This window comes from Apis florea, unplaced genomic scaffold (genome assembly GCF_048593485.1).
Source record: "Apis florea isolate Af1SG1 unplaced genomic scaffold, ASM4859348v1 contig_2495_pilon, whole genome shotgun sequence".
NCBI lineage: Eukaryota > Metazoa > Arthropoda > Insecta > Hymenoptera > Apidae > Apis > Apis florea.
Genome location: NW_028256595.1, coordinates 4,260,177 through 4,285,584, shown reverse-complemented (window position 1 = coordinate 4,285,584; position 25,408 = coordinate 4,260,177). Strand labels below are relative to the sequence as shown.

The 25,408-nt window shown below is 39.9% G+C and overlaps 4 protein-coding genes across 7 annotated transcripts in view; 3 read left to right on the top strand and 1 right to left on the bottom strand.

The window, feature by feature from the left end:
* Window positions 1-2,849, top strand: part of LOC100866116 (cell adhesion molecule Dscam2) — a 115,336-nt gene extending 112,487 nt beyond the window's left edge. Inside the window, exons 25-26 of the mRNA XM_086906828.1 lie at window positions 412-502; window positions 614-2,849. Coding sequence (XP_086762954.1) covers window positions 412-502; window positions 614-878 — 356 coding nt within the window. The 3' untranslated portion in view covers window positions 879-2,849. The remainder of the gene's footprint in view (window positions 1-411; window positions 503-613) is intronic.
* Window positions 188-19,676, bottom strand: Cln3 (CLN3 lysosomal/endosomal transmembrane protein, battenin). Of its 2 annotated transcripts, XM_086906834.1 has the most exons (8): window positions 18,892-19,676; window positions 14,818-15,525; window positions 12,193-12,350; window positions 11,156-11,314; window positions 9,427-9,763; window positions 8,975-9,124; window positions 8,690-8,830; window positions 188-8,496 (listed from the first exon to the last, which is right to left on the bottom strand). In XM_086906834.1, the coding sequence occupies exons 2-8, from the start codon at window positions 15,007-15,009 to the stop codon at window positions 8,356-8,358; spliced, it is 1,278 nt and encodes a 425-aa protein (XP_086762960.1). In that variant the 5' UTR covers window positions 15,010-15,525; window positions 18,892-19,676; the 3' UTR covers window positions 188-8,355. The 2 variants fall into 2 exon arrangements, with proteins under 2 accessions (XP_086762960.1, XP_086762961.1); XM_086906835.1 differs by lacking the exon at window positions 11,156-11,314.
* LOC100866168 (actin-like protein 6B) lies at window positions 3,348-7,767 on the top strand. The gene is made up of 6 exons (XM_003696785.3): window positions 3,348-3,389; window positions 3,490-3,684; window positions 3,964-4,401; window positions 4,997-5,337; window positions 5,471-5,566; window positions 5,646-7,767. Exons 1-6 carry the CDS (start codon window positions 3,365-3,367, stop codon window positions 5,808-5,810), a joined length of 1,260 nt encoding a protein of 419 aa, XP_003696833.1. The 5' UTR covers window positions 3,348-3,364; the 3' UTR covers window positions 5,811-7,767.
* A 2,105-nt stretch (window positions 19,677-21,781) lies between the features above and the next one.
* Window positions 21,782-25,312, top strand: Trm7-32 (tRNA methyltransferase 7-32). Of its 3 annotated transcripts, none has more exons than XM_003696804.4 (6): window positions 21,782-21,950; window positions 23,765-23,989; window positions 24,063-24,132; window positions 24,215-24,414; window positions 24,485-24,879; window positions 24,943-25,312. In XM_003696804.4, exons 2-6 carry the CDS (start codon window positions 23,869-23,871, stop codon window positions 25,264-25,266), a joined length of 1,110 nt encoding a protein of 369 aa, XP_003696852.3. In that variant the 5' UTR covers window positions 21,782-21,950; window positions 23,765-23,868; the 3' UTR covers window positions 25,267-25,312. The 3 variants fall into 3 exon arrangements, with proteins under 3 accessions (XP_003696852.3, XP_086762964.1, XP_086762965.1); XM_086906838.1 differs by having other exon boundaries at window positions 21,792-21,950; window positions 23,286-23,989; XM_086906839.1 differs by having other exon boundaries at window positions 21,794-21,950; window positions 23,775-23,989.
* The last annotated feature ends 96 nt before the right edge of the window (window positions 25,313-25,408 follow it).

Below are 25,408 nucleotides of genomic sequence, written 5' to 3'. Positions count from 1 at the left end.
TCGATGACCGTGATGACCATGTGTGGAATAAAGGAGAAAAAAGAAGAAAAAAAGGAAAGGGAAAAGGGAAAGGAGAGGAAGAGTGTTACCTAGTTTTTTCCATGCACCACGCAGTACCACCGATTCGACGTCCGTTCCCCCGTTGCCTGTCTATATATATATATATATAAATATGTATATATATATATATATTTATTTATTTATTTATTTATTTATATATTTATATACTGTTTATTTAGAGTGCACCAAATATGTGATCGAGTATTTCACGCTTGTTTGTTGTCTTCGTTGGAACGGAATCGGGAGGGAGGGAGGGAGGGGGAGGGAGAGTCGTCGTCGTCGTTTCGAAGAAAACGCTCGCCCGATTTTCTCATCATGGTGAAAAATCGTTGCGTTCTCTCTTGCTTTCAGACTTCCTGTACCATGGACCAGAATCTAGCACGTCTACAGAACCCTCACCGATTTTTGAGAGAAAATCGTTTCCTGGAAGGGGAAGATCCAAGTAAGAGATTTATTCGAGAAACAAAAACTATATATGTATATGTTGTAATCGTTATATAATCGAAAGTTTGAAACGAGGTGAATTAATGGTCGATGCTCGTTCCTCTCGAAGGATGTTACAGCTGGCGCGTCATACCAGCGAGGAGACCCGTTCCAACTTCGGCCCAATCTCCGGGTTTGGCAATTCCAAGCACCAGTCGAGCAATTCCTGCTCCAATCGGGACCAGGAGCGTGACGGATCAGGGAATCTGTTCGTCCCCAAGCTGGACCCACCCTCGGGCTTCTCCGACGCGTTTGAGCTAAGCGAGGCGGAGTGCGACCTCGATCGCGGCCACACCAGCCAACGAAACGTCCGTGACTTTGTAATCGCGGTGTAAATAAAAATGAAGAATTGTAGAGAACGGTGATACCAAGCGAAACGAACGAAACTCCATTTCATTTCAAATATCTCGATGTAAAGGAAAAGAAAAGAAAAGAGAAAAAAGAGGAATGCACCATCGTAGGTCCGTCTTTCGTTAATTTATTCATCGGCCATCGTGGCGATCGTGCGTGCCCCCCGTTCGTGTTCCTGGCCTATGTCGATGGAAAGGAAAAAAAAAAGAAAAAAAAAAAAAAAAGAAAGAAAGAAAAAGCGTGGATCGTATCCTAGAAACGAAACGAACGTACCTATCGAACGAACTCGATCATGTATTCTTCGAACTGCCAATTTTAGTTTTTCGATCGGAGGAAAGAAAGAACCTGCGACCATCGTTTATTCGATTTTTCGAGTCGATCGAACTTTTTTATCGATTGTCTCGTTGTTGTCACGAGAGAAAACGAAGATCATCGTTACAGGAGACTCGTCCCCCCCATTTTGCGAATTAGGTAAATTTTTATCGCAGGTTTTATCGAACGACGATTACGCGCATAATTGTTCGAGTTCGATCAACAACGTCCGTTTTGACGTGTGAGATTCATTCGGCATTAAGACTGCGACAGATGAGAGCCATAACTCTGCCACAAGCGCGAGGAAGATTTTTTTCGACTTCGTGACGAGAAAAGACTCCTATTATCTTTTTAATTAAGATCAAAGACTCGAATCGTCGACTAAATATTAATCGTCGAACGCGAAAATCGTCCTGTTAAGACTACGTTGCAGCATAAATTCCCACGAAGAAATACTCGGTTTCCATTCGATACCGAGTGCATATCCCAAACGAGCAATACGAGTGTTACGATTTGTTACGAGTTTACTTGGTCTTCCAATTTCGTAGATCGTTTTATCCACTGATTTTCGATCAGTCGTCTTTTTTCAACAAAGAAAAAAAAAAAAAAAGAAACGCGAAGCGTGATCAAATTCCTTTCGCAAGCGTATTTCTCGTTCGTGTGAACCAACCAGCCCACGTTCACGCGTGTGTAATAAATAAACGAAGCTAGGCCGTGAAAGAACAAAAATGATGTTTCGTCGTTGTCATCGGTGTCGTTTCATTTACTGCGAGACTGAAATATTTTTTTTTTTTTTTTTTTTAAGTAGACGAGACGTATAGAGACGTAAAACTTTAACGTTCAAAGCAAAATAAGAGAAAAGAAAAAAAAAAGAATATAAAATAAATAAATAAATAAATAAAATTGTCTGTAAGATGTCTGTAATTATGCAATGCTGTTAAATAATTGTTAAGGTACGTGTTTGTGTACCTCGACACGACGGAAAGAAACGCGACGAACGACGCGGATCACGAGAAAACGAAGGGAAATAAAAAAGATTCGATACTTGGTTGAAACGAGTTGAAAGCGATCGTTTCGCCGCGTTTGAATTTCGCGCGTCGATTAACGATCGACGGACCGAGTGATACGCTACGGGAAACCAGACGACAAAACCAAAAAAACAAAAAACCAAAAAAAAAAAAAAAAAAGAAATAAAAGATAAGGTAAAAAAATAAAAGGGAAAAAAAAAACACGCAGAGTATTAATAAATTTATTCGACTGTCGTTAAGGGAAAAACACACACACACACGCACACACACACACACTTACCGAGTCTACGTAAACCCATCTGTTGTCATCGAATCAGTTTAATAATCGTACGTGCAAGCAAATCGATCGTTCACTCGGCAACGTGACGATGATTTTTGAGTCTGAGTGCTCTCTCTCTCGTTATATCTCGGCGTCCCCGATCAGGAAGCAACGCGAGCACCGAAATGATCGGGGGCTACGAAAGAAGGGATATCGATCTGTTGACAAATCGTATACTTTATAATATATGAACGAATGATTTACCACGAAATTCGTACTATTGTGTTTTTAGACGACTTTAGATTGTTTATATTCTATTTACTTTGTAAAATATACAACACTAATTCCATAACGGATATCCGATTGTCTGCCACGTTATTATTATTCATTGCACTCCTTTCTCCTCGTGTCTCTCTCGATTTTATTTTAAATCCTAGCCGACACTAGCCGACGCTCGACGTCGTATGATAAAAATTGACACGAAAAAAAAAAAAAAGAGAATTATGAAAAAAGAAATATAGAAATTTCGGTATATAGATAATAATCGGACGGTAAACCTTCCCTTCGAACGTACGACGAGCCTCCCTTCGTCCGGACAAAGCCGCTCCGACGGAAAGGGTTCGATTCGGTTAAAACGGTGCCGATCGATCGCACCGTTTCGTCCTCCTCCCGATCGTAGATTGGAATATGCAAAAGGAGCGATATAGGTGCGGGTGTGTAGGGTCGCGGAATCCTCGATATACGAGGGAGGAAGAAGGGGCAGAGGAGGGGAGGGGTGGGGAGGGGTGGGGAGAGGAGTATGGACCGGTGAGGTCGAAACATACAGGGTTGGCGGGCATGCGCCGACGTTTTGCTTTCCTCTCCAGATACTATGAGCGGTGGTGTCTACGGCGGAGGTATGTGATACGCGGTCCGCAATATTTACGCGGAAAAAAAAGGGGTGCGCCGCCCCGCGAAAGGGAATTTTCGGGTAAATCGTTACGATTTTTGCCGCAGACGAGGTCGGTGCTATAATTTTCGACGTTGGACACCAGAGCCTACGCGTTGGTTATGGCGGTGAGGACACGCCGAAGGCTGAGATCCCGACCACCCTCGGTGTATGGGAGGACAGCGTCGAGTCGGCGGACGGAGGTCAGAACGTCAGGAAGCACTACAACATCGATGTCACGGCCATTCAAGTGCGAAAGAAGGGTACGATCATTCCGTAATCCTATCACGCTTGGTCTCCGGGTTTTGGTTTTTGACGCTTCCTTTCCTCTCGCTCGTGAATTCCATTCGAAGGAAAAAAAAAAAAAAGGTAACAAAGGTGGCGGTATCGCGTGTACCAATTTTTCCATCGCATCGATTTTGATTCCGGTTAATATTCTGGATTGGTCTTCATAACACGATTCGTATCCTTTTATATTTAGAAGAAAAAAAAATGGTAAAAAAGGAGGACAACTACGTGAGCTGTTTATTTTATCATTCCAGATATGGAGATGGTTAGTTTAATGAAGGACGGGATGATCGAGGATTGGGACATGTTCGAGCGGCTGACGGAGTACACGTACAAGCAACGGCTTCACGCTCTCGCGGAACACCATCCGATCCTGATGACCGAGTGCCCTTGGAACACGAGGTTGAAGCGGGAAAAATTGCTGGAGCTGATGTTCGAGAAGTTCAACGTTCCGGCGATGTACATCTGCAAGAACGCCGTTTTGGCCGCGTACGCGAACGGAAGATCGACGGCCATGGTGGTGGACAGCGGGGCGACTCACACGAGCGCGGTTCCTGTGCACGACGGTTATGTAATCACCCAGGGGATCGTGAAGAGCCCGTTAGGCGGTGATTTCATCACGATGCAGTGCAGGCAATTCTTCGAGGAGAAGGAGATCGAGCTGACGCCGGCCTGCCTGGTCGCGAGCAAAGGCAAAAATTTGTGAAAAATTTTTCTCGATCGATCGATAATAAATCGAAGACGAGGGGGGAGAAGCAATGGCGGCGAGTTTAATCCGATCGAGCGTTGACTTCGGCCGATTGGCTTGTTAATTAGATAGATTAACAGATCGACGTGGTGATAAAAAGGAACGCGTGGTGGAGCGGTTTCTATTATAAGGCACAAAAGGGAGCAGTTTGAATCCTTTTCAAAGTGCATTTTGAACGATGAACGGCGCGCTGTGTGCAGAGCACTCGGGTCGCAACACGTTGAATGCATTCATTCGACGTTGGCGCACGCGCTGGCCAGATTTACCGAACACTCGTCATCGTTTCGCGGTTTTGAAAGGGTTAAGGATCGTTTAGAGCTCAACATTTTTCTCCATCGCCTTTTCCCCTTTTTAACCGACCCTTCTCTTTTCTAATATCTCGTAATTCCGGATACGACGGTCCGCGTCTATTTATAAACAGGCAACAAACGCTCGTACATTTGTACCCCAGCGCACGTTCCCCATTGCTTCTCCTCGTACGTAGATTGATCGATCGCGTCGAGGAAAGACGATTGACACGATACGATATCATGGCACAGATGTGGTCCGTGAAAGGGATCCACCACGCTGGATCAAGAGGGCCGGTCCCCAACCAACGTCTTCCTGGATGAGCTACATGGTCAGAGAATTGTTGCAAGACTTTCAAATGAATTGTCTGCAAGTCTCGGACAGTCCTTACGACGAGGATGTAGCCAATACTTTGCCAATGAAACACTACGAGTTCCCGACCGGGTACAACGATGATTTCGGTTCCGTCAGGCTGATGATTCCCGAAGCCCTGTTCGATCCCAGCAACGTGAAGGGTGTTGGAGCCAGCATTCTTGGGGTTGGTCCTCTAGTCACCACCAGTGTGGGCATGTGCGACATGGACATCAGACCTGTAAGCTACTTCTTTTATGCCTCTCGACGCATCTCGAACAGTCTTCGAAAGAAATCGATGATAATTAATTAATCTCATTTGTTGAAATGAAATACTATTCTTTTTCTTCTTCTTTTTTTTTTTTTTTTTTTAGAGTTTGTACGGAAGCGTGGTGGTTACCGGCGGCAATTCCTGCCTCCAAGGTTTTAGCGAAAGACTGAATCGTGATTTAGCCAGCAAGACTCCTCCAGTGAGTATCATTGTTTTTTTTTTTTTTTTTTGAAAGCAATTTTTTGTAGAGTTCGACGTTGATCGGATGAGTTTTACAGAGTATGAGACTGAAAATAATTAGCGCGAACAGCTCGAGCGAACGGAGATACGGTGCGTGGATCGGTGGATCGATCCTCAGCTCCCTTGGATCCTTCCAGCAGATGTGGTTGTCGCGGCAAGAGTACGAGGAATCGGGTAAACTGATTCTGGAGCGGTGCGCGTGATCGAAAGCTCAATCAAAATGATATTTCGTGGTTATTTTTACAAATATCGTCCGACATTTTTGTACGTGTAACTAGTTTGTGTGCGCGGTCGAGGAGATTCGAGGTCAATTTCCAACTAAGTTATATAAGTATATTTCGAATCGATCATTTCGGAGCGGCCAACACGAGACGACAATACGAGCGATCAATATCAAAAACGATTAATATCAAAATGGTTTTGCGCGAGACGCGTGTTAGACAAATTTACATGCTCGAAGAAGAAGCAAAACGTTGAACTAGCGTGTTATTCTTGAAACGTGTGCTATCCGTTCATATGTTCGATGTAATCTTTACTGGAACTCGATGAAAGATTTCTTTAAAGATTTTTGAGATTCGAAACTTGATATGTAAAGTTAACGGCATTGCAAAAAGAAAAAATGAATGTTTCTTAGAAGCATCGAGCTTGAGTCTCGAAGCTTTCCAAGTGATATAGGAAAATTTCAAATCTTTGATTTCTTTGAAGATGAAAGATTCGAGTTCTCTGCTTGGATTGTATAACAAATTTCCTTGGATAAATGCATGCGGTGCGCTTCCAAAAGAAAGAAATACAGTTCCTAACTGCTCGAACAATCTTGCGTTAACAATTCGGATCTATCGTTCGATATTACAATGGAAGAATCGAGAGTGATGATAGATGTGAGAAAAGAAAAAGGAGGACTGATTTTGAAAAAAAGATTTCACCGTTTATTTCGAATCCGTAATAACACAACAACAAATTACACATGGTTATTCCAATTACAGTTTATTATTGTTCACGCTATTCTCTTTCGTCATTCGTTGTTCTTTTCAATTTTTCTTTTCTTATTATTATAATAAAAAGAAGGAAGGAAAAATAATAATACAGTAAAATAAAATTGGGGAAAACCGCGAACCGCAACATTTCATTTTAAAAAAAACGCGTCACGAGCAGTTCCAATTCTACAACGACAAATATATAATATATTACGACGTAGTAAACAATATAATATCTTTTATATAAATATATATATATATACTATATATATATATATATTTATATTTCAAAATAAATGTAGGAAACAGTATTATCGATATATCACATATACAATATGTATTTAGGAAGAGGCGAATTATTTTGTTAGAAAAAAAAAAGAAGAAGAAGAAGAAGAAAAAGAGAGAAAGAAGGACTTTTCTCGCGTCGAAAAGCGACGAAATTCTCGTTCGTCGAGACGAATTTTTGTCCTTCCAGATGTTTGATCCGCGATTCGATTCGATAATGATTATAATTAATACTTTCGCGTGTTCCAACAAATATTCTGTCCGCGAGGGAATGTTTAAAAAATTTCCGTTGTGATATTAAAATTCGATTTAATTTTCTCTCGTTTTATGAAAAAGGGAAAGAAAGTGGAGTTGATTTCTGAAGAGGCGTTGAGAAACAACGCTCAACTCGTAGATTACTGTAGATACGCGATGGTGCATCATGGTTCAAGCGAAATTAAACAATTAAAAATAGTGGTAATCTCTTTACCAGTGCGTGTTTTCCAAAACCATATAATCGAGTAGAAGAAAGAAAGAAAGAAAGAAAGAAAGAAAAAAAAATATCGTAAATCGAATTCGCTGTTTCATTCATCGAATCCACCCATGACAAGCGGCGGATAATCGATGCGTTACGCTAACTAATAAATACTGGTATCGTTCTTATCATCGAACGACCAACGTGAAACGGCGTAAAAACCTAATAGCTAAAGACGCATCATAAAAACGCATTTACACGTGTTTGTAACCATAATCGGTAAACTATCGCGTTTAACAAGTGTATCAGCGGCGACACTCGACCACGTGGATCGAATTCTATCGAATACATTTGAATCGAGGCGAGACTTCCTCGTCTGCATCCAATTTCTGGCTCGTTTGTCGCGTATTTTCGTTCTTCGTTTCTTTAAAAAAAAAAAAAAGAAAACTCACAACAAAATAAAATCTAACCAGTTGTAACATAATCCTGTTCCTAGTCTTTTAAATATTTGTACCAAATAAATCTCAGAATCGATCGAACTTACAATCTAACGAGTTGAATTTTCTCATTCAGGAACATCGGTATCGATAGCACTTCATTGTGAATCGTAGTCCACACTTTTCAACCATCGTCCTCATTTCCGTATCTCGGATGAAAAAAAAAAGAATATATATATATATATATGACGACAAACTGTTACGATTAATATTTCGAACGATGCTCGAATACTTTGCGGTTTCAAAGTTAAATATAAACGGAGAGGTATGATCGAAAATGATCGTCTCGACGTTTCGCTATATCTACATTGTAACTGACAGTACATAGTGTTTGTAAACCGTTGCGGTTTACGAACGACGTTATATACACTCGATTATCGACGTTATTCGAGGCCGTGTGGACGTGATCGAAGATGATTCGACAATAAATAACATACTTGTTTATCACGGCATGACGATCGTGCTCATTCGTATAATCGTTGTTGTAAAAAAAAAAAAAAAGAAAAAAAAAAATACTTTTCTTTCGTACTTCTGTCTTCTAGCTTCCCACTCGTTTTGGTTGTGGCAGACCGCAAATGGCGTTGTGAACCGGCATAGATAACCAACCAGCCAACGCGATTCCAATGGAATCGGCCATCGTGGCAATGCCCAAGGAAATTTTACGATCCGCTCTTGGAATCTGCAAATCAGATGAAATAATATTACGTGCCGTTCTTTAATTATTATTATTATTATTATTATTATTGTTGTTGTTGTTGTTATTATTATTATGGTATTAGATATTGGAGAGTATGTGTACATCACATAGGCAAAGATACCATGCGCATAGATTAAGGAACGACGATAATTTGTCAAAGTAAAATTTACGTTACCTCGGTGGACATTCGATAAAATGTATTCACGTATGCCCCACCACCGAGAAGGCCTTCCCACAAAACGAACATGAACACGATCCAAATGTTGGGCAAGTAATAGAAGAGCGTCTCGAACAGCAAAATAATAACGTTGATAAACTGAAAGAAATAGAAAGATACGAAGATATAAATCTTGACACGCTCGATTACGATTATCGAGGAGGAGGAGGAGGAGGAGGAGGAGGAGATCTCGTACGTTTCCATTGAATATCGATAACGAGTAAATAAGTTTTTGGTCGATACCTGTAGCACAGCCATGATCCAGATTTTGTTAATCGTGACGAGATTGACGGACGATCTCGAGATAAACACTCCAATCTGATAATCCACCTGAAGCCAGCGATATTGTTCGGCGTGAGTTAACCAAATGCCGTCGAATTCGATCAGCTCGTACTGTAAAAGATTAAAGTGACACGTGTCGATGAGAACACCTGGATTATCCGTGTTATTCTATTACGTACGCCCATACGTAATTGCGTCTATTCTTAGCCGGAAATTATAGCAACAATATTTTGTAATCTTATTAGCGTGAAATACATAAAGGCAAAAAAAAAAAAAAAAAAAAAAAAAAAAAGAAAGAAAATAATAAAACAAAAAAAAAAAATGAAACAATACAGCTAAGAAGCAGAGGTAAAGGAGGAGAGAGAGGGCAAACACAATTCTACAAAAAAGCTCGTGTAACAAAAAAGCATTACCAATCCTTGGTTAATGAAATATTCGAAGAGGTACACGAGCCCGAGAGGAATCATATACTTCAGCAATCCCGGTACCAGATTGATCTTTTCTTTAAAGCTCTTCCTAGGGATCTCAATGATTTGCTCTTGGCTGTCGATACCGTTCTTAGTGATCGGGATACTGGACTGCGGCGGATGGACCAGAACCAACCAGAAAGTGATTCCTTGTATGATCGGTACGATTAACATAAGTAACAATGTATCTTCGTTGCTTAACCACGTGGTGAGGGAGGCATAAGATAGCGCGCCAATTATTCCGGCGCCTCCAGTACCGGAAGACCATGTCGCGATTACTTGTCTGCGAAACAATGAATCGCTCTCAATTATGATGGGGAACAATGGCGAAGGTTAGACGGGAAGAGAATTCGACAACGAATGTGGACGGATTAATATCTGGCAGGATGATAACTGAGTTTTAACGATAAAGGGGGGAAAAAAAAAATAATAAAAATAAAAAGAGAAAAAAATTAATAAAAGGGGAAAAAAAAATAGAACATGACGTAATATCTTTCCTAAAATCTCGAATTTCCATAAATTCTTACGAATGATCGTGTTAGAATCGGATACACGTTTGAAATGCACGTTTCACTCGTATATATATGTGTATATATATATATATTGTATATGTAGTCACGAGTCGCGAGTTGTGTTTCTTTCTGATGAACTTTTGCAACGGCAAGGTTAATCGTTAGTGAAGAGAGAATGACAAAATGACAAAAAGAGATAGATAGATAGATAGATAGATAGATAGATAGAGATAGATAGATAGATACAGATAATGGGAAGAATAGAGTAGATCGTAATTAACAGTTATTACACATAAGTACAGACGTACCTCGTGCTCGCAACGAGTTTTTTCAGAATCCCGTACTCTGTACTTTTTTTATATGTTTCTTTTATTTTTTTTTTTTTCTTTTTTATCTTATTTTATTTTCGTATCAAAACTTTCGTATCGTATTATTACACATATTATACTTTTTTTTTTTTTTTTTCTAGTCTTAAACATGGAAGGCCAACCTGTCGACGACCATTATCTTATCTCTACTTTTCTGGAACAACTGTCTAAAATGTCAATATTGCGGTTTTATGCTCCGCTGCCTCAATACCCTGCATCAATTGATTTTACATCGTATTTCTTTTTTCTTTTTATCTCTTTTCGCCGTTTCTACTTTCGTCCGTTTTACTCTCTCTATCTTTACGTTTATTTTTTTTTTTTTTCATTCCTAATTTCATCTTTTTCTCGTTTATTTTTTTTTCTCTCTCTCTCTCTCTCTCTCGCGCACATTCTGTGATCCTCGAGCATCGGCTAAGATCAGAAGAGACACACAGATAATAAATTATTATCATTATCGTGTTCGTTAGAGAACGAACAAAAAGACGATTATTAAAGGACGAACGTAAGAAAAAAAGAAAAAATACGATGCGTTCGACGCATGCATTTGTAATCGCGTTTATTATTTTTTTTTTTTATTCCTGAAGAAAATTGAATGAAAGAAGAAAAAAAAAAAGATGGAGAACACGATGCATAAAACACTGTCTGTGTACAATGTTCGTCGATATAGAATAGAGAGAAAGAAACGATCGCGATAGATCATTCAGAGAGAATAATAATAATAATAATAATAAAAAAGAAAAAAAAATACCAACAATATGAATAGAAAATGGAGGGAAACGGATGAATGGTACTTACTTCGGATACTTGTGGCTGTAACTCAGCAGAGTAACTTCTCCCAAACCGGAAGAGAGTGACGTTATAACGACGCCCAGAATGGCGAGCCATTCAGTAGTGCTCAACGACACCACGAGGAATCCTGCAGCGGAAAATAACACACAGGTAGCCAGTCGAGCACTGTAATTAACGATTCGATTAATCGATTAGCGTTTTTCATTCACGGGAAATAGCGACGTGCCCGCGGAGGGGCACGACTCCGGAGATGATCCGTCCCCCGAGTGTGTATAGCGGCCTTCGTGGCCGGAGAAAACGTCATTTAGAGAAGTCATAGGCCACAAATAAAATGTGCGTGTGCGATGAGAAGCGTACGACGTCAACCGGCCTCCTACGTTTCACCAAAAAGGAAGAAACGCGCTGAACACGTAATACGATTTTCGCGCTCTCGAAGGATTACGACTCTCGTATCTCTATTCAAAATCGAATAGGAGGATCCTCGCGTCCTCCTTTTCCTCCCTTTTTCCTTCTCGAAAAATGTCACTACGCAAATGTCACGATGTGCCCATTATCGATGCGATACGCGGACAAACTCATCGATAAGATAAATCACGTATATTCGCGCGATCAATCGTTTCGCTACCACGTCGCACGAACCGTGAAATCGAGAAGAATTAGTGAGTCATTGTCGGTAATTTCGACTTCATTAAATTATTTAAATAGTTGGTTATCGTTCGAGAGAAAAAATTCGATAAAAAATGCAATAAAAAATGCTCGTCCCGTCCCGTTCGCGCGTACGTTTTTAAATATGTTTCGTTTACCATATTACCATATTACTGTTGATCTTTCTCTTTTTTTTTCTTTTTTTTTTTTTTTTTTTTTTCAGTGCTCATACTGGCTCTTTTTCAGTGCTCGACGCAAAGATTTGCCCCGCTTATATATACAGTGTATATATATATATATATATGTCAGGTTTACGTCGAAATTACGATGAATGAACAAATCAAATGGCAGATAATTGAAGACAAGATAAATTGGAAACGAAAAGAATGGATACTCACTGTACGTGAAAAGGCAGGAACGGCGTGATTATTTTCACCGCCAACGAGGGCAATATGTCCGCCAGCAATATGGCGCCGGTGGACAATGTGTTGCAGGATCTGATCCCTGTGTGGTTTGTCGTCGTGATTGTGCCATTCGTGAACTCCATGCCGGGATCCTTAATATAGTTGAAACGAAACCAAAGACGAAAGAAAACGAGGAAGGAAAAAAAACGAGAAAAAAAAAAAAAAAAAAAAAAAAAGAATAATCGATTAATGCATCCTGTTCAAACGATACGGAGAAAAAAAGAATTTAACATTTTACGTGAAATCGGAAAAATCAGCTTCGTTTATTTATTTATTTATTTATTTTTTTTTTTTCTTTTCACAATTCGGTTGGTACAATCGTTTACGGATACGGAAATTATCATAAACTGCTATCTCTATTTCACGGACATTACCACCTTGGAATATTAATTCTCCGTGGTTATTCACGGCTTACGTAAGTTAAATCGCGTTTCTAAACGTGCTCGAATCGCGGTCGAAAGAGCGCAAATAAGGAGACGGTGGAGGCGGCGAAAATATTCTACGATGCGAGATGCACGTATATAGATTTGTCGATGACATAACGAAAATTCTTCATACAAGAATCTGTTCAGTCTCGTCCACGTAGTTCAGTTTAATTGTTCGCTCCAACAACTTTTCCCTCCCTCCCTCCCCCCCGGTCCCCCTCCCTCCCTTCCTCCGCCGCCGCTCCCTCGTCCCGCTTCTTCTCTGTTATTTCTTGTTAACAAAGCTATCTCCGCCTCGCTCGCGTCAACAATGAGGATCACGAGGAGGAGCATTTAGTTTAACGAGACGATTAATCGTCGAGAAGACGAATCGACCGCGAAGTTGCCGCGATGGATACATTATAATACTAGACGCGAATTAATTAAATCATAAAGTTTTACAATCATGATTAGAATTTCAACCGCACGTTACCCCGTGATCATGCCGTGCATTGGATTACGGCATTGTTATGCCCGGATCGTGTACATCGTTTACAAAAGTAATAAGTCTTTGAAACGTGCCAAGATATTTTTTTTCTTTTTTTTTTTTTTTTTTTTTTGCTTCGAAGCGTGAAACGTCTTTCGTGTAAACTTGGCCTAATCGTCGCGTGTTAAAAGTCTCGCTAATGTACCCGATAACGTCAAGGTAACGAGAACAAGAAAAAAAAAAAAAAAAAGAAAGAAAGAAAAAAAAAAAGAGTGTAAAAAGTTTCGAAACTCGAACGCGTGGAAGAGGAGTCGTGTTACTCGTTAACATCGATCGATCAGTTCGGCGCCGACGAATATCCGATTCCTTATTTGACAAATCGTCGAGACGATAAAGAGACGACCCCCAACTATATATATATATATATATATATATAGCGGATACAATTCATAAATCGTTCTGGATTGAAAATATCAGCTGCATTTAAAAACAAGCGTGTAAAATTGCGTGGGCATCGAGACACTCGATCAACGATGTCGCAACGTTTTAGACCCGATCGAAACGATTACGCGTTAGAAAGGAAGAGATCGCGAAGGAACCAATAACAACCAACTTTTATATATATATATATTGTTACGTCCTATGCACACGCTTCGAACAGATATTACCCTTTTGTCTTTCTTTTTCTTTTCTTTTCTTTTTTTTTTTTTTTCTTATTCCTTCCAGAACTTTACCATTAAGTTCGTGTACACTCCTGCGGAAATTGGAGCATCATCGAGTGACAACAAGGAATCCAATCGATACGAGGACCTAATCGTAGCGCTGTAATACGGCCGCGTGTACTGTATCGATGATTCATCGTGTCTTGTGCAGCGGGCGCGTTATACGAGTCCGAGTGCACTCGCTCGATCGTTCGTTACGTCTCCGCGAATTTACACGTATCTTTGCTCGCCCATTATTATCAAGATTAATTGTCGCTTATGATTTACGGCCGCGGTTAAACGCGTGATAATCTCACGAGAGGATCTCGAGGAATTGACGTTCGAAGACGTTTCGCTTCGCGGAACGCGCCATCGGTTACGTGTCGTTTCGTAATCGAGCGTCTGTCGCTGGTTTGGAAACTGGTCGATGGATATACGAACGAAACAAAGATTTCGCGCGTTTTTTTTTTTTTTTTTCGGGAGAACGAAGGGATTTCGATCGAGAAACGGAGGGAGTCGAGGCGAGGAGCGGAGAAATGGGAAATAACGAGAAAAAGATGCCGCTCTTTTTAAGGCGAGCGTTCGTCGTGATTTCATCGCCGGAAACGAGAGTATCCTCGGCGAGGCACGACTCCGTGATACTTTAACAGGGACTCGTCCGGATTCTACGAATATGGCATTACGGTACCGTTAATTATAACCGTGTGACTCCATCCCGGACTTAAAGCGACACTAAAAATAGTAATTCAAGAGTTCTTCTTTTTTCTCGTGCGCATCGAATTTCACCGCCCTTTTTCACCTTCCTCCTTCCTTTTCGTCCTTCCGTTTTTTTACCGTTTCTTGGTACGAAAGAAGGGACGGGGAAAAAAGAAAAAGAGCAGAGTTCTCTTTCTCTTTTCCCCTTTCTGGCCCGAAAGCGAAGCTGATTCGTCGACGGAATAAATGAAAGAGGAACGTTGTTACTCACCCTGGTTCCAAACTTGCTCTCGAGGATGTCGTGCGCCGCGCTAAGCATCACCACGTATCCGTAATTGTTGCACAGGCCGAGTATCCAGAAGGCGGCGAGATTTCGCCATCTCGATCGGACCGCGATCGATTCCTCGTCGAACACGTCGTTCGTTCTTCGCTCAGGCGCGGTCAACGGTTTGCTCTTGGTCATCTTCCTCACCAATGGTATATACTCGTGTCTTCTCTTCCTCTCTATTGTCGCCCCGTCCTTTATATTTCCCAGCTCCGTTTTTAAACGCCTTGTTTTTATCCCTCGGTTCGACAATAGCTCGCCTTTCTTCTTTTCCTTCCTTCCTTCCTTTCCCCGCCACCTGGCCCACCTTTCCGCCGTTTAATCCTCTTGTTCTCTGTCTCCTTTCTAAATTCTCTCCTCGATCTTCCTCCTCTCTCCCTTCAAAGTTTTACTCGTCCCGTACGCCTTCTAAATCTGTTACGAGTGTAACGAGTGTCTCCCTTTCTCAAAGATGACGCACTCGAATCGGCTTCTTTCTCTCGTCACAACCTTCTCTCTCTCTCTCGCCGCGCTTCTCCTTTTCGAGCGGGTCTAGAGACGGAGAGTCTACGGAGCAAACCTTCGAGAAACTTCTCTCTTCTTTCTTTTAGGTTTTTCCTTTTCCTCAGCTCGTCGAACGTACGCCCGATATTCCGTCCGATTCGATTTTCCGATCTAATTCGCAAGAAAATGGAATCGCTTTGTAATTGTATTCTTACAATTGTGCTCGAATCGAGGCAAGAACTTTATCGAGGAAACCGATACTTGTTGTTTGTCGAGAGTTACGTAAAAACTCGAGGTTTTTCCTTCCTTTTGCTCGAAGGATCGACTCGAGTTCAAAATCAAGGTCCGATCTAATCTAAAGACCGATCGATCAACGCCAGACAGGAATGCAAAATTCTTGGAACGCCTCGAGGAAAATTAACTGACGATGAATTATTCTTTTTTTTTTTTTTTTTTTTAATCTCGACTTATCCTCGTCGATTCAAAACCATCGTCGAACTTTCGGTTTCGACGAATCTCTCGTAAAAAAACGAACCATGGAACAATATCCTTCAAATTCATGCGCTTATAATTCCATCGCTGGAATCGTGACCTATGCGAACACGATGCACACGCTCCAGGAATTGCTGTGTACACAGAACCTACATCGGGTTCGTTTTTACCGAGAGGGATCCCTACCTCTTCGCGTTCCAGGAGAGTCAGCACCAACGATAGCAGTCGCAGCTAAGCAACCAAGCTTCGAGAAACTTCGTTCTCGCTTTCCTCCCCGCGCTTGGATCCAAGCTTCTTGGATTCCTGCTTTCCTTTCCCCGAATTTATTCACACGAACAAAACGAAGCCGAGTTCCATTTCGAACAATGGAACTCGTCCAAATTTCCCACCTTCTTTTCGTCGCGTGCCTTCCCCACATTCTCTTTCACCACATTCCACCACATTCCTATTTGAAATCAAACTCGTTGCGTTATCGCCGTTTGTTGTTGCAATCTTGCACAAATAAGGCTTTCCTCCCTCCCTTGCCCAAAGTGTAGCTTTGCATCTCTCTTTTTCGCGTCGCCTAATTGTATTCGCGCGTGTGTGTGCGTGGGCAGATCGATATTTTCTTAGGAAATATCGGTCGGCGTCACGGTGGCTGGGTCTCCAGCCGAGAGGAAGCTGTTTAAAAGAGGAGAATCGAAGCGCTTCAATTAGAACTGCGCATTCGTTGCTTGTTGTTAATTCCACAGATTACACTTTGCTCGAGCGTGGAAATGTTGGAAGGGAAAGAGATGGAAGGAAGGAAGGAAGGAAGGAGGGAAGGAAGGTTTCGGGTTTCGAGAAAGCGATGATCGAGATTCGCTATCTCAGAGAATATCGATTTTAAAAATGTTTGTAAATGTTTGTGCATGGGATCGTTGTGGTCGAACGACGTTGGCGATTTTTTTTTTTCTTCCTCGTCTTTTTTTTCCTCGTTTCTATTTTTACTATGGAAAATTACTATCGATTTATGTGTAAATGACGTGCGATTAATAAGAAAAGAATAATATAAAGGAGAATAATAGAAAAGAAGAGACGCGCTCTTAACTTTACGACTGATTTTTATAAATTGACACGTAGAGCGGAGACGTGGCTAAGGAGAGTAGCTAAGGAGAGCAACCGGTAGTAAATGGATGACCTGAACTCGGCAAAACTTGATCTCTAATTGCATTAAAACGCCGTCCTTGCGAGCGTTTTCTAGTTGCAGGGATAGGCCAAAGTGGATCCCCGGCCCCGCGAATTCTTTCCCGAAGAATTATTTCGGTCGAAGCATCGACCTCGAAGCCGTGCATCTTCTCGGTTCATCCTTCTTCCTTCTTAGCGGAGGAAACGCGATCGATAGATCGATCTATCAAACCTTATTATTAATTCTGACTCGATCTATATTGGATCGTTAACCAATATAGATCGCTCGTAAATGGCTATACCAAGTTTTATATTTCGCGCCAATTTTTTTTTTTTTTTTTCTTTTCCATCTGTCAACTCTTCCAATTGCTGTATTACTTTCAATATCACTTCATTCGTTTCGTTGTTGTATACGCGATCACGATTTCAAAGATCACGGCGAAACGAGAAATCGGATCGACAACTTTTATTTTACTTGTAAATACAATCCCACTCTTGCTGCTATAATTGCAATAGATCGCTCGAATCGATAGCTAGTAAACATTTCAACTTCAAAGAACGAGATTCCATTGACGTTATTTCAATAAATATTTGAATAAAGTATTACTATTAATACAATAGATCATTCAAATCGATGGACAATCGACTAAGGAAATTTCATCAACGTTACACGGAATTTCGATAAGTATAAGTAAAAAAAGATACGAGTGAGGAATCCACGAAACTTCGAGTTAACGACAAACAACAATTACGAAACTCTTGAATCGGAACGAGGCAAACAATGTAGAACGCGCATTATCATTTATCTCTGATAATGATCGTCCGAAGTGAAAAGTCCCCGCTTCTTAGTAAACTCGTTATCGTAATCGTAATCGTCGCGCATTTATTTTCTTTTTTTTTTTTTTTTTTCCAAAACTTAAAATCCTTTCTCGCGCGCCACGCCTCCAGTTGTTTGTTTCATCGCGATTATATCCTCGTCACACGAGATTTACACACCCGCCTCGCCTCTCATTCGCGTAGTTATCGCGCGGAACTCGGTTGGAAACAGCTTCCGGCACGAAGTCCGTTTTTCTCGACCACGTTTCTAGGCTCTCCGCCGACTTACGGGCTCGGAATAATACTCGTTGCCCCTGGTTTGCACACACACACGCTGCTATTGTCGGAAAGTTGGACGACCACGCGATCCGTTTACACGATAGCCGAGTTCGAGTCGTTTCGCGGTCATGCTAGTTTTTTCGCGCAATCAGCGTCTCCTCTCTTTCTGTTATTCCTACGATACGCAGTTCTACTAGATTCTCTCTTTCTCTCTCTTTCTCCACGGTGAATGAGCCCTGTCGAAAGACGGCGCTACAACTCGTTCGCGGAAATGAATTTTTATGAATTCGACTCGAATATAATACGTATTTTGCGAAAATTTTCAAAAATTTTTTCCGACGAAACGACCCGTGAAATTTCGAAACAGCTCGCTGGCTAACGCCATCGGTATTTCGGACTTGTCGCGTTTCTTTGTAAAGCAGTTGATGAGTCATGCCAACCGATCAAAGGTATTCTTTGTAAAATTTATAATAATAAAAGGATCGCGATATACGATATATATCGGATTCTCGATCTCGATCTGACACGAGTTTCTTCGAACGCGTTCCAGACGTAAATATTGTAAATTCGGTGAAGAGAAACGAAGTTTTGATTGCAAACCAGTGTCACGCAACAATTTCTCGAACAGCTGAGATAACCGTTTGACGCGCGAATATCGAGGGAATGAAGCGCAGAAAAGCGAATAGAACGAATATAACGAAAGTGTTGGAAAGCAGCTGCGAATGCCATCGATGGCCTGTTTTTTTTTTTTTTTTTTTGAAAAGAAAAAACAAAGAAAAAGAAAAAAATAAATATAATACTTACCTATTCGTTGACCTATTCGTCCTCGATTAAGAATACGATGACTCTCGTAATAATGGATTACTGGATCGGGGCTACGAATAAATTTAAAAGTCTTCGTAAAAGAATAAATATGATTATCACAAAGCACACAGATCACAGAGGTGTAAAAATCTGATCCTGACGAATCGTATCACAGTGATGTTCTTCGTACTCGTAAGACTCGTAGGATAAATAATAAACGAGTTCCTTCGCTTCAGCGAAATTTCTTCCTCCTCTTCCTCTAAAGCAAAGGTGAAACGATGGTCGCACACCGCACCGAAACAGAGTCCCCTTAAACTGTCCCTAAAGGAAAAATCGATAAGCTCGGGAACGTCCCACGGTTATCGTATAGTAGCTTCTAGAAGAAGTTCGATGCACCGACGAGGCGTAGTGATTCTGTAAAAAAAGGTAATTCGAGATTCGCTTCTCGAACAGCTCGTGTCAACCGCGGCAAATTTCCCTCCTCTCTTCCTTCTTTTCTCTTTTCTCCGCGTCCACGATCGCGCCTTCTTCTATTCTCCTTTCCCTCTCGCTCCTCTATCTTCTCTTCAATTCCTATTCAATTCTTTTTTTTTTTTTTTTTTTTCTTTCTTTCCTTCGAACGAAACGAATTACTTGCGCTCGATAAAATTTATCGAGAAACGAATATCGAAGCGTTTGTGTATTACTCGAGTAGACAGTCCGACCGAGTTGAGTCGCAGCTGCGATCGTAGCACGTGGTTGCGCGGCGAGTCTCAGGTTCGAAATAAATAAGCTTGAGGCGAAATCAGCGAGTTATACGAAACCGACGCATGCGCAAACGCTTCGAGCTCGCCTCGGTTTGGCTCGGCCGATCGGCAATAAGCATTCCGCTCGCGCACTCTGCCCCCGAACATTCCACCGGACAGATCAGTCGGCTCACGACCGTCGAGTCGGCCGATTTGTTTCGCTCGGCTCCTCCAACTTTTTCTCGCTCCCTTTTCACTCATTTCTCGCCCTTCTCTATCCGAATATATATCCTTGGATAATTGCCCGACACTGCCCACGCGATTCTTTTTCAATTCGAGATTATAGCGGAGAGCAGTCTCGAATTAAATAGCTCTTAAATCTCGGTGATCGGTTTTTTTGTTCGAATTTTATTGCCTAACAGAGCGATTCACTCCTTGTTACACTCGGGTTGTGTCACTCGTTGAAAATAGACATACATCCCGCCCACGCCGAGCGCACCCTGTTTCGAGCTTGTATTCAACTTTTGTCCATTTATCATTCATGGCCTCCAATTTGATCGTATCGACGATAATGGTTAACGCCTAATGACTATGATAATATCAATAATGATCGTTCGATCTCGATGTTTTTTTTTTTTTTTTTTTTTTCGCGAAACGAATATTACCTTTCACGATGAAACGAGGAAATTAAACGAGGAGAAACCGCGAAGAAACGGTGAGAGGTTTCCGGCTTCCGACGAAAATTGGCTCACGGTTGTTCTCTCCGTGAAAATTTTGCGCGTAAAAGAAACTGGCAGTCATCTTTCTTAATTCCGTTTCGCACAGAGCTCAATTACCGGTCCAGTTTCGTGACGGACACGTGCAACTTATTTTCCTGCAAACGTGTGTACGTTTTCCGCGACAAGCGAAGGTCAACTCTCGGACACGCACGGAGCAATTGTAACTGGTTGTCACCACGTAGCCGGTGTCCTTAACTGGTGAACCGTAACGTGTTAACATCGTCGATTACAACGTTATCCATTACCATTTCAAAGTTGTGTATAATTCTTATAGAAAACATGCTTTACGAATAAAATAGCACACGAACGAGTCATGTTTCTTTCCCTCTTCGCATCGATCGCATTTTATCGGCCACAACATATCGATAATCGTCGAGATTACTTTTCAGATTCAATCCGATAACGAACAATATAATTCATATATACATATATGATCGAACGATTATGCTGCCAGCTTGACATCGTGCCAATGTGTGATCATTCATCGATGAAACCCATCCCCTTCGAATAGCAGGATCGGCCATTTCGAGGTTGCTCGAATATCTCGAAAGGCCGTCGTAATTTCCTACGAGTCGGGCTCTTTATTAGTCGAGCAATGTCAAACGATATTAATTCAGAACGGTGTTCTTCCTAGAGAAAACAGTGTCAGGGCTGTCTCCGCGGAGACCTTCTCCGCATCGCGCATAACAATATTTCGTACATTCCGGGCGGAAATTCATTGGAGGATCAAACGAAAACGACTATACACACGATCTTTCCACGATCTTTTGTCGTGGGATAAATGAATTCCATTTACCGAATCTACTTAAATTCCAGCTGCCCTTTTGTTCCCTATCTATGTAATCCTAGAAGATTGATCGGAGGGAATCTCCTAAGGCGCCATTGTATTTTTAGACGAGGTTGCACGCAGTTTGGTTAAGCTTGCACGCTTGCGTTGACGGAATGAATTTCTTTCATCGTTCGTTTCGAAGCGGCGAGAAGTGTTCCCGGCACGGGAAGGCGCTCGTTGCAAAATCGCTCGATTAAGGTCACAGTTGATGAAATATATTAAGCCAATATCTTTTGAAGAAACTAGCTGTCGTACGGGAGCAAAGGAGTTATCAGAGGAGTTGGAAGAGGGCGAGCAGAGTGGAGCATACTCGTCAAAAATAATAATTTTGGTCGTTTTCAATTGCAAAATCTCGATTTTGTGCATCTTAATATGCCGGATCCACGTGAACGTCGTTCTAGGAGGGGGTCGTTGGATCCCCCTCCCTTGTGAAACGATTTTCGCGCGCAACAATGGAACGAATCTACGTACAATTTATTTGGACACGCGACGATGCATGGCCGAGATGCGCGGATATTACATTCGCTCCTCTCCGCGTTATGTAATACTCGCGAACAACAAACTCTCCAGTTAAGCAAAGTACGACGAGACGTACTGCTCGTTAACGCGATTCATAACGCATACGAATATGTATTTATCTATTCCACGAGAGGGGAACTATTGTTCACGCTAAGGAGCAATTATTTCTGGCATGGCGTTGCGATAACCTCTCGAACGTTATCGTTGGTAAGTGTACTGTAGCTCGACCTGTAAACGTATACGTAGAGCACCGTGGAGGATCAGTTGATACGATTGTCATCTAATAAATCGATAATTTCGATTCTTCTAGAAAAATAATTTTTCCTTTTTTTTTTTTTTTTTTTCTTTCTTTCTTTTCAACGAATCGAATTCTTGATTTTCGTGCAGCGCTCTCGTTCGAGCTTTGTTTTATTTTATAACAATTGATAGAATCTGGAATGAGATCATCAACGAGAGGCGAGACTGATCGATATGATAAAACGATAACCGTTTTTTTCGATTGCAATTACTATTTACATTCTTGTCGCCAAGTAGTGGCTCAAGTTATCTCTAAATACTAAATACCGTGCGCTAAATACCAAAGGTCTTCAAAAGTCGATAATAAAGAGGCTCGCTTAGAACACGTATTGCGTACACGCATTAATTATATATATAATCATGTATATATATATATATATACATGACTGCAAAATCGATATATCAGAAATTGGGGGAAAAAATGGACGCCATGTCTGATTTAAAATTCATTGGTTGTAAATTCGTTAAAAACCTCGTTTCAAGAATGAACAATATCGACAGAAAACATCGACTATGTACTATTGATGCAATCTTATCTATCGCGTATCTGCATCTTATCGGGCCAAAAAATGTGCATAGTGACGATAACTCCTTACCTTTCTTTTTATGCACACATTTTCCCCCCTTATCGTATAGATTTTTCGCTGATACGATGCGTAATACGACGAGTATAACGAAAAACAAACGATCAATTCACCGGTTGACGCATGAAAATAAACGCCACCATTGAGCCACCACAAAAGTTCGAAAAAGCCATCTGTAAAAAATAGATTTTGCAACGCAAATCGATTAAAGCAAAGTTCCATAAAGGTGAATACGTTTAATTCACCTGCGAGAAATTAAGCATAAAATTGTCCAAGTCTCGTGGGAATATGCAAATACACGATTATGTAAGAATAGCATTAGTCGACTTACGTTTCAAGTAAATACCAGGTCTACATTAGCTATGTGCGAAAATTCTTTGATAATCGTTTAATGTAATTTTATACATACATATATATATATAATGGAAGACAAAGCAAAAAATGAATTTTTTTATTTGATTATTGAAATAAGATTTTAAAAAAACTATTCCTCTTTTGTAAAAAGAGAATGAATTAAACATTTCTAATAATAATAATTATACGTATCGTTTTTATTATTGAAACAGAAATTCCTTTTGAAATTGGAAAATTAATGTAATTATTATTGAGAAGATTTACAATACTATTTTAAAATATTTCTTATAACGTGTCATTATTGCAGTTGGAAATAATAATGATTGTTTTCATCATGGCTATTTTTTGCTATTTGATTGGAAATCGTATAATTGGTTCCAATGAACGGATGCACAAAAGTTATAATTGGAAGAATCTATAAATCTTCGATACGTAATGTTTTTATTCTATTTCAATTACTTCATTTGTCGGCATTTCGTTACGCTTTATAGAAACTTTAATAATATTTGTGAAAATATTTTTCTTTGATGACGTGTTTGCTAAGAATAAAAGAAAAATATTTAAAGAGTAAATACAAAATTGGTTTCATATTTGTCAACATTTATCTTTCATCATAGTTCAAAATATGATTTCCTTATCTAAAAAATCTTATGAAATACATAGAGTATTTGTATTTACGATATACGATAATAAACATTGACTAAACAAGTTTAAGTTGAATTTGGCGGTTATTCTGTAATTAGTGATACCAACTACTTAACTCTAAAATATAGTTATAAAATATAGTTTCCACTAGAATATCATGTTTATCAACATGATAGTAACTAAAGCTAACCAAAACGTGTAACGATCAATAAAAATAAACAATAAGCATTGTATATTGATCAACAATGGGGAAAACATCAAAAGATAAACGAGATATATATTATCGACGAGCGAAAGAAGAAGGATGGAGAGCAAGGAGTGCTTTTAAATTGCTTCAAATAGATAACGAGTGTCATATTTTGGATGGTTCGTATACATACATAATAACTTCTATATTATGGAATTAAAATACAATGCTCTATTTTATGCTTTATAAAAGGAGTAAACAAAGCTGTAGATTTGTGCGCTGCACCCGGTAGTTGGAGTCAAGTTTTATCACGAAGATTAAAGTATGTTTTAATTTATTTGCAAATTCAAATAAATTAAACTTTTTGAATTTAAATAATGAATATATCTTTTTTTCATGGACAGTGAGAATTATAAAAAAGCTTTGGAAGCAGGAAATGCAATACCTCCAAAAATAGTTGCAGTTGATTTACAAGCTATGGCACCATTGGAAGGAGTGATTCAAATTCAAGGAGATATTACGAATATTGACACTGCAAAACAAATTATCTCCCATTTTGATAACGAACAAGCCGATTTAGTAGTTTGCGATGGAGCACCTGATGGTAATTATTAAATTGGAGTAATATTTTTATTTCTGAACATTAATAGTGTTTAATAATTAATTATTTATAGTGACAGGTTTACATGATATGGATATTTATATCCAATCTCAGTTGTTATTAGCAGCTTTGAATATTACTACTCACATACTAAGACAAGGAGGCACATTTGTAGCAAAAATATTTAGAGCTAAAGATGTGACATTGCTATATGCTCAATTGAAAATATTTTTTCCCTATGTCTATTGTACGAAACCTAGCAGTTCGCGTAACTCTAGTATTGAAGCATTTGTAGTTTGTAAAGATTATTCACCACCAGAAGGTTATAAACCTCATATGATGAATCCTCTCTTAACATATAAGCCATGTGATTTTAATGAGCTTACAGGAGTTAATAGAGTTATTGTTCCATTTGTTGTTTGTGGTGATCTTAGTCAACCTGATTCTGATACGTGTTATCCATTGGATGTAAGTTATTTGCATTTGTTTTTATTACGTGAAATTGTGTTATTTATTTTTTACTTATTTCAGTTCGAAGGAAAAGAATACACTTACCACGAACCGGTGCAGACACCGATTTCACCACCTTACAAAGAAGCACTCAGTTTGATGGAGGATAGAGATACCGATTTCAGAAGATTCGACGTTAATGTAGTTGTAGATAATCTAAGTTCAATGACTATTGAGGACTTTAAAAAACAAGCGAAGCAAAAACATAAAGACATAAATGAAACTAAAAGGATCGAATTGCAAGATAAAAAAGATGATAGCGAGGAAGATATATTGGGACTTGACAAGTTAATGTCCACCGAATTATTTGATGAATCTAAAAATAAAGATAGTGATAACATGTAAAAATGTGCATATGATTTTATATTATATATATAATTTTAGCTATAAATGTTTTTAATATATTAATAACAACCTATAGATATGCATATATCCTTGATTTTCTAAAGATTACTTTTATTCTATATCTTTATAATAGAAATAATCA

Bases quoted from the DNA above. Each gene is read 5' to 3' on its own strand.
- LOC100866168 (XM_003696785.3), top strand. From the start codon at position 3,365: ATGAGCGGTGGTGTCTACGGCGGAG. The intron at 3,685-3,963 runs GTACGATCATTC...TTATCATTCCAG, and splicing joins CATTCAAGTGCGAAAGAAGG to ATATGGAGATGGTTAGTTTA. The intron at 4,402-4,996 runs GCAAAAATTTGT...ATCATGGCACAG, and splicing joins CTGCCTGGTCGCGAGCAAAG to ATGTGGTCCGTGAAAGGGAT.
- Cln3 (XM_086906834.1), bottom strand. From the start codon at position 15,009: ATGACCAAGAGCAAACCGTTGACCGCGCCTGAGCGAAGAACGAACGAC. The intron at 11,315-12,192 runs GTGAGTATCCAT...CGTTAATTACAG, and splicing joins TTCCTGCCTTTTCACGTACA to TGCTCGACTGGCTACCTGTG. The intron at 8,831-8,974 runs GTATCGACCAAA...TATTTCTTTCAG, and splicing joins GGATCATGGCTGTGCTACAG to TTTATCAACGTTATTATTTT.
- Trm7-32 (XM_003696804.4), top strand. From the start codon at position 23,869: ATGGGGAAAACATCAAAAGATAAACGAGATATATATTATCGACGAGCG. The intron at 23,990-24,062 runs GTTCGTATACAT...GCTTTATAAAAG, and splicing joins CGAGTGTCATATTTTGGATG to GAGTAAACAAAGCTGTAGAT. The intron at 24,415-24,484 runs GTAATTATTAAA...AATTATTTATAG, and splicing joins TTGCGATGGAGCACCTGATG to TGACAGGTTTACATGATATG.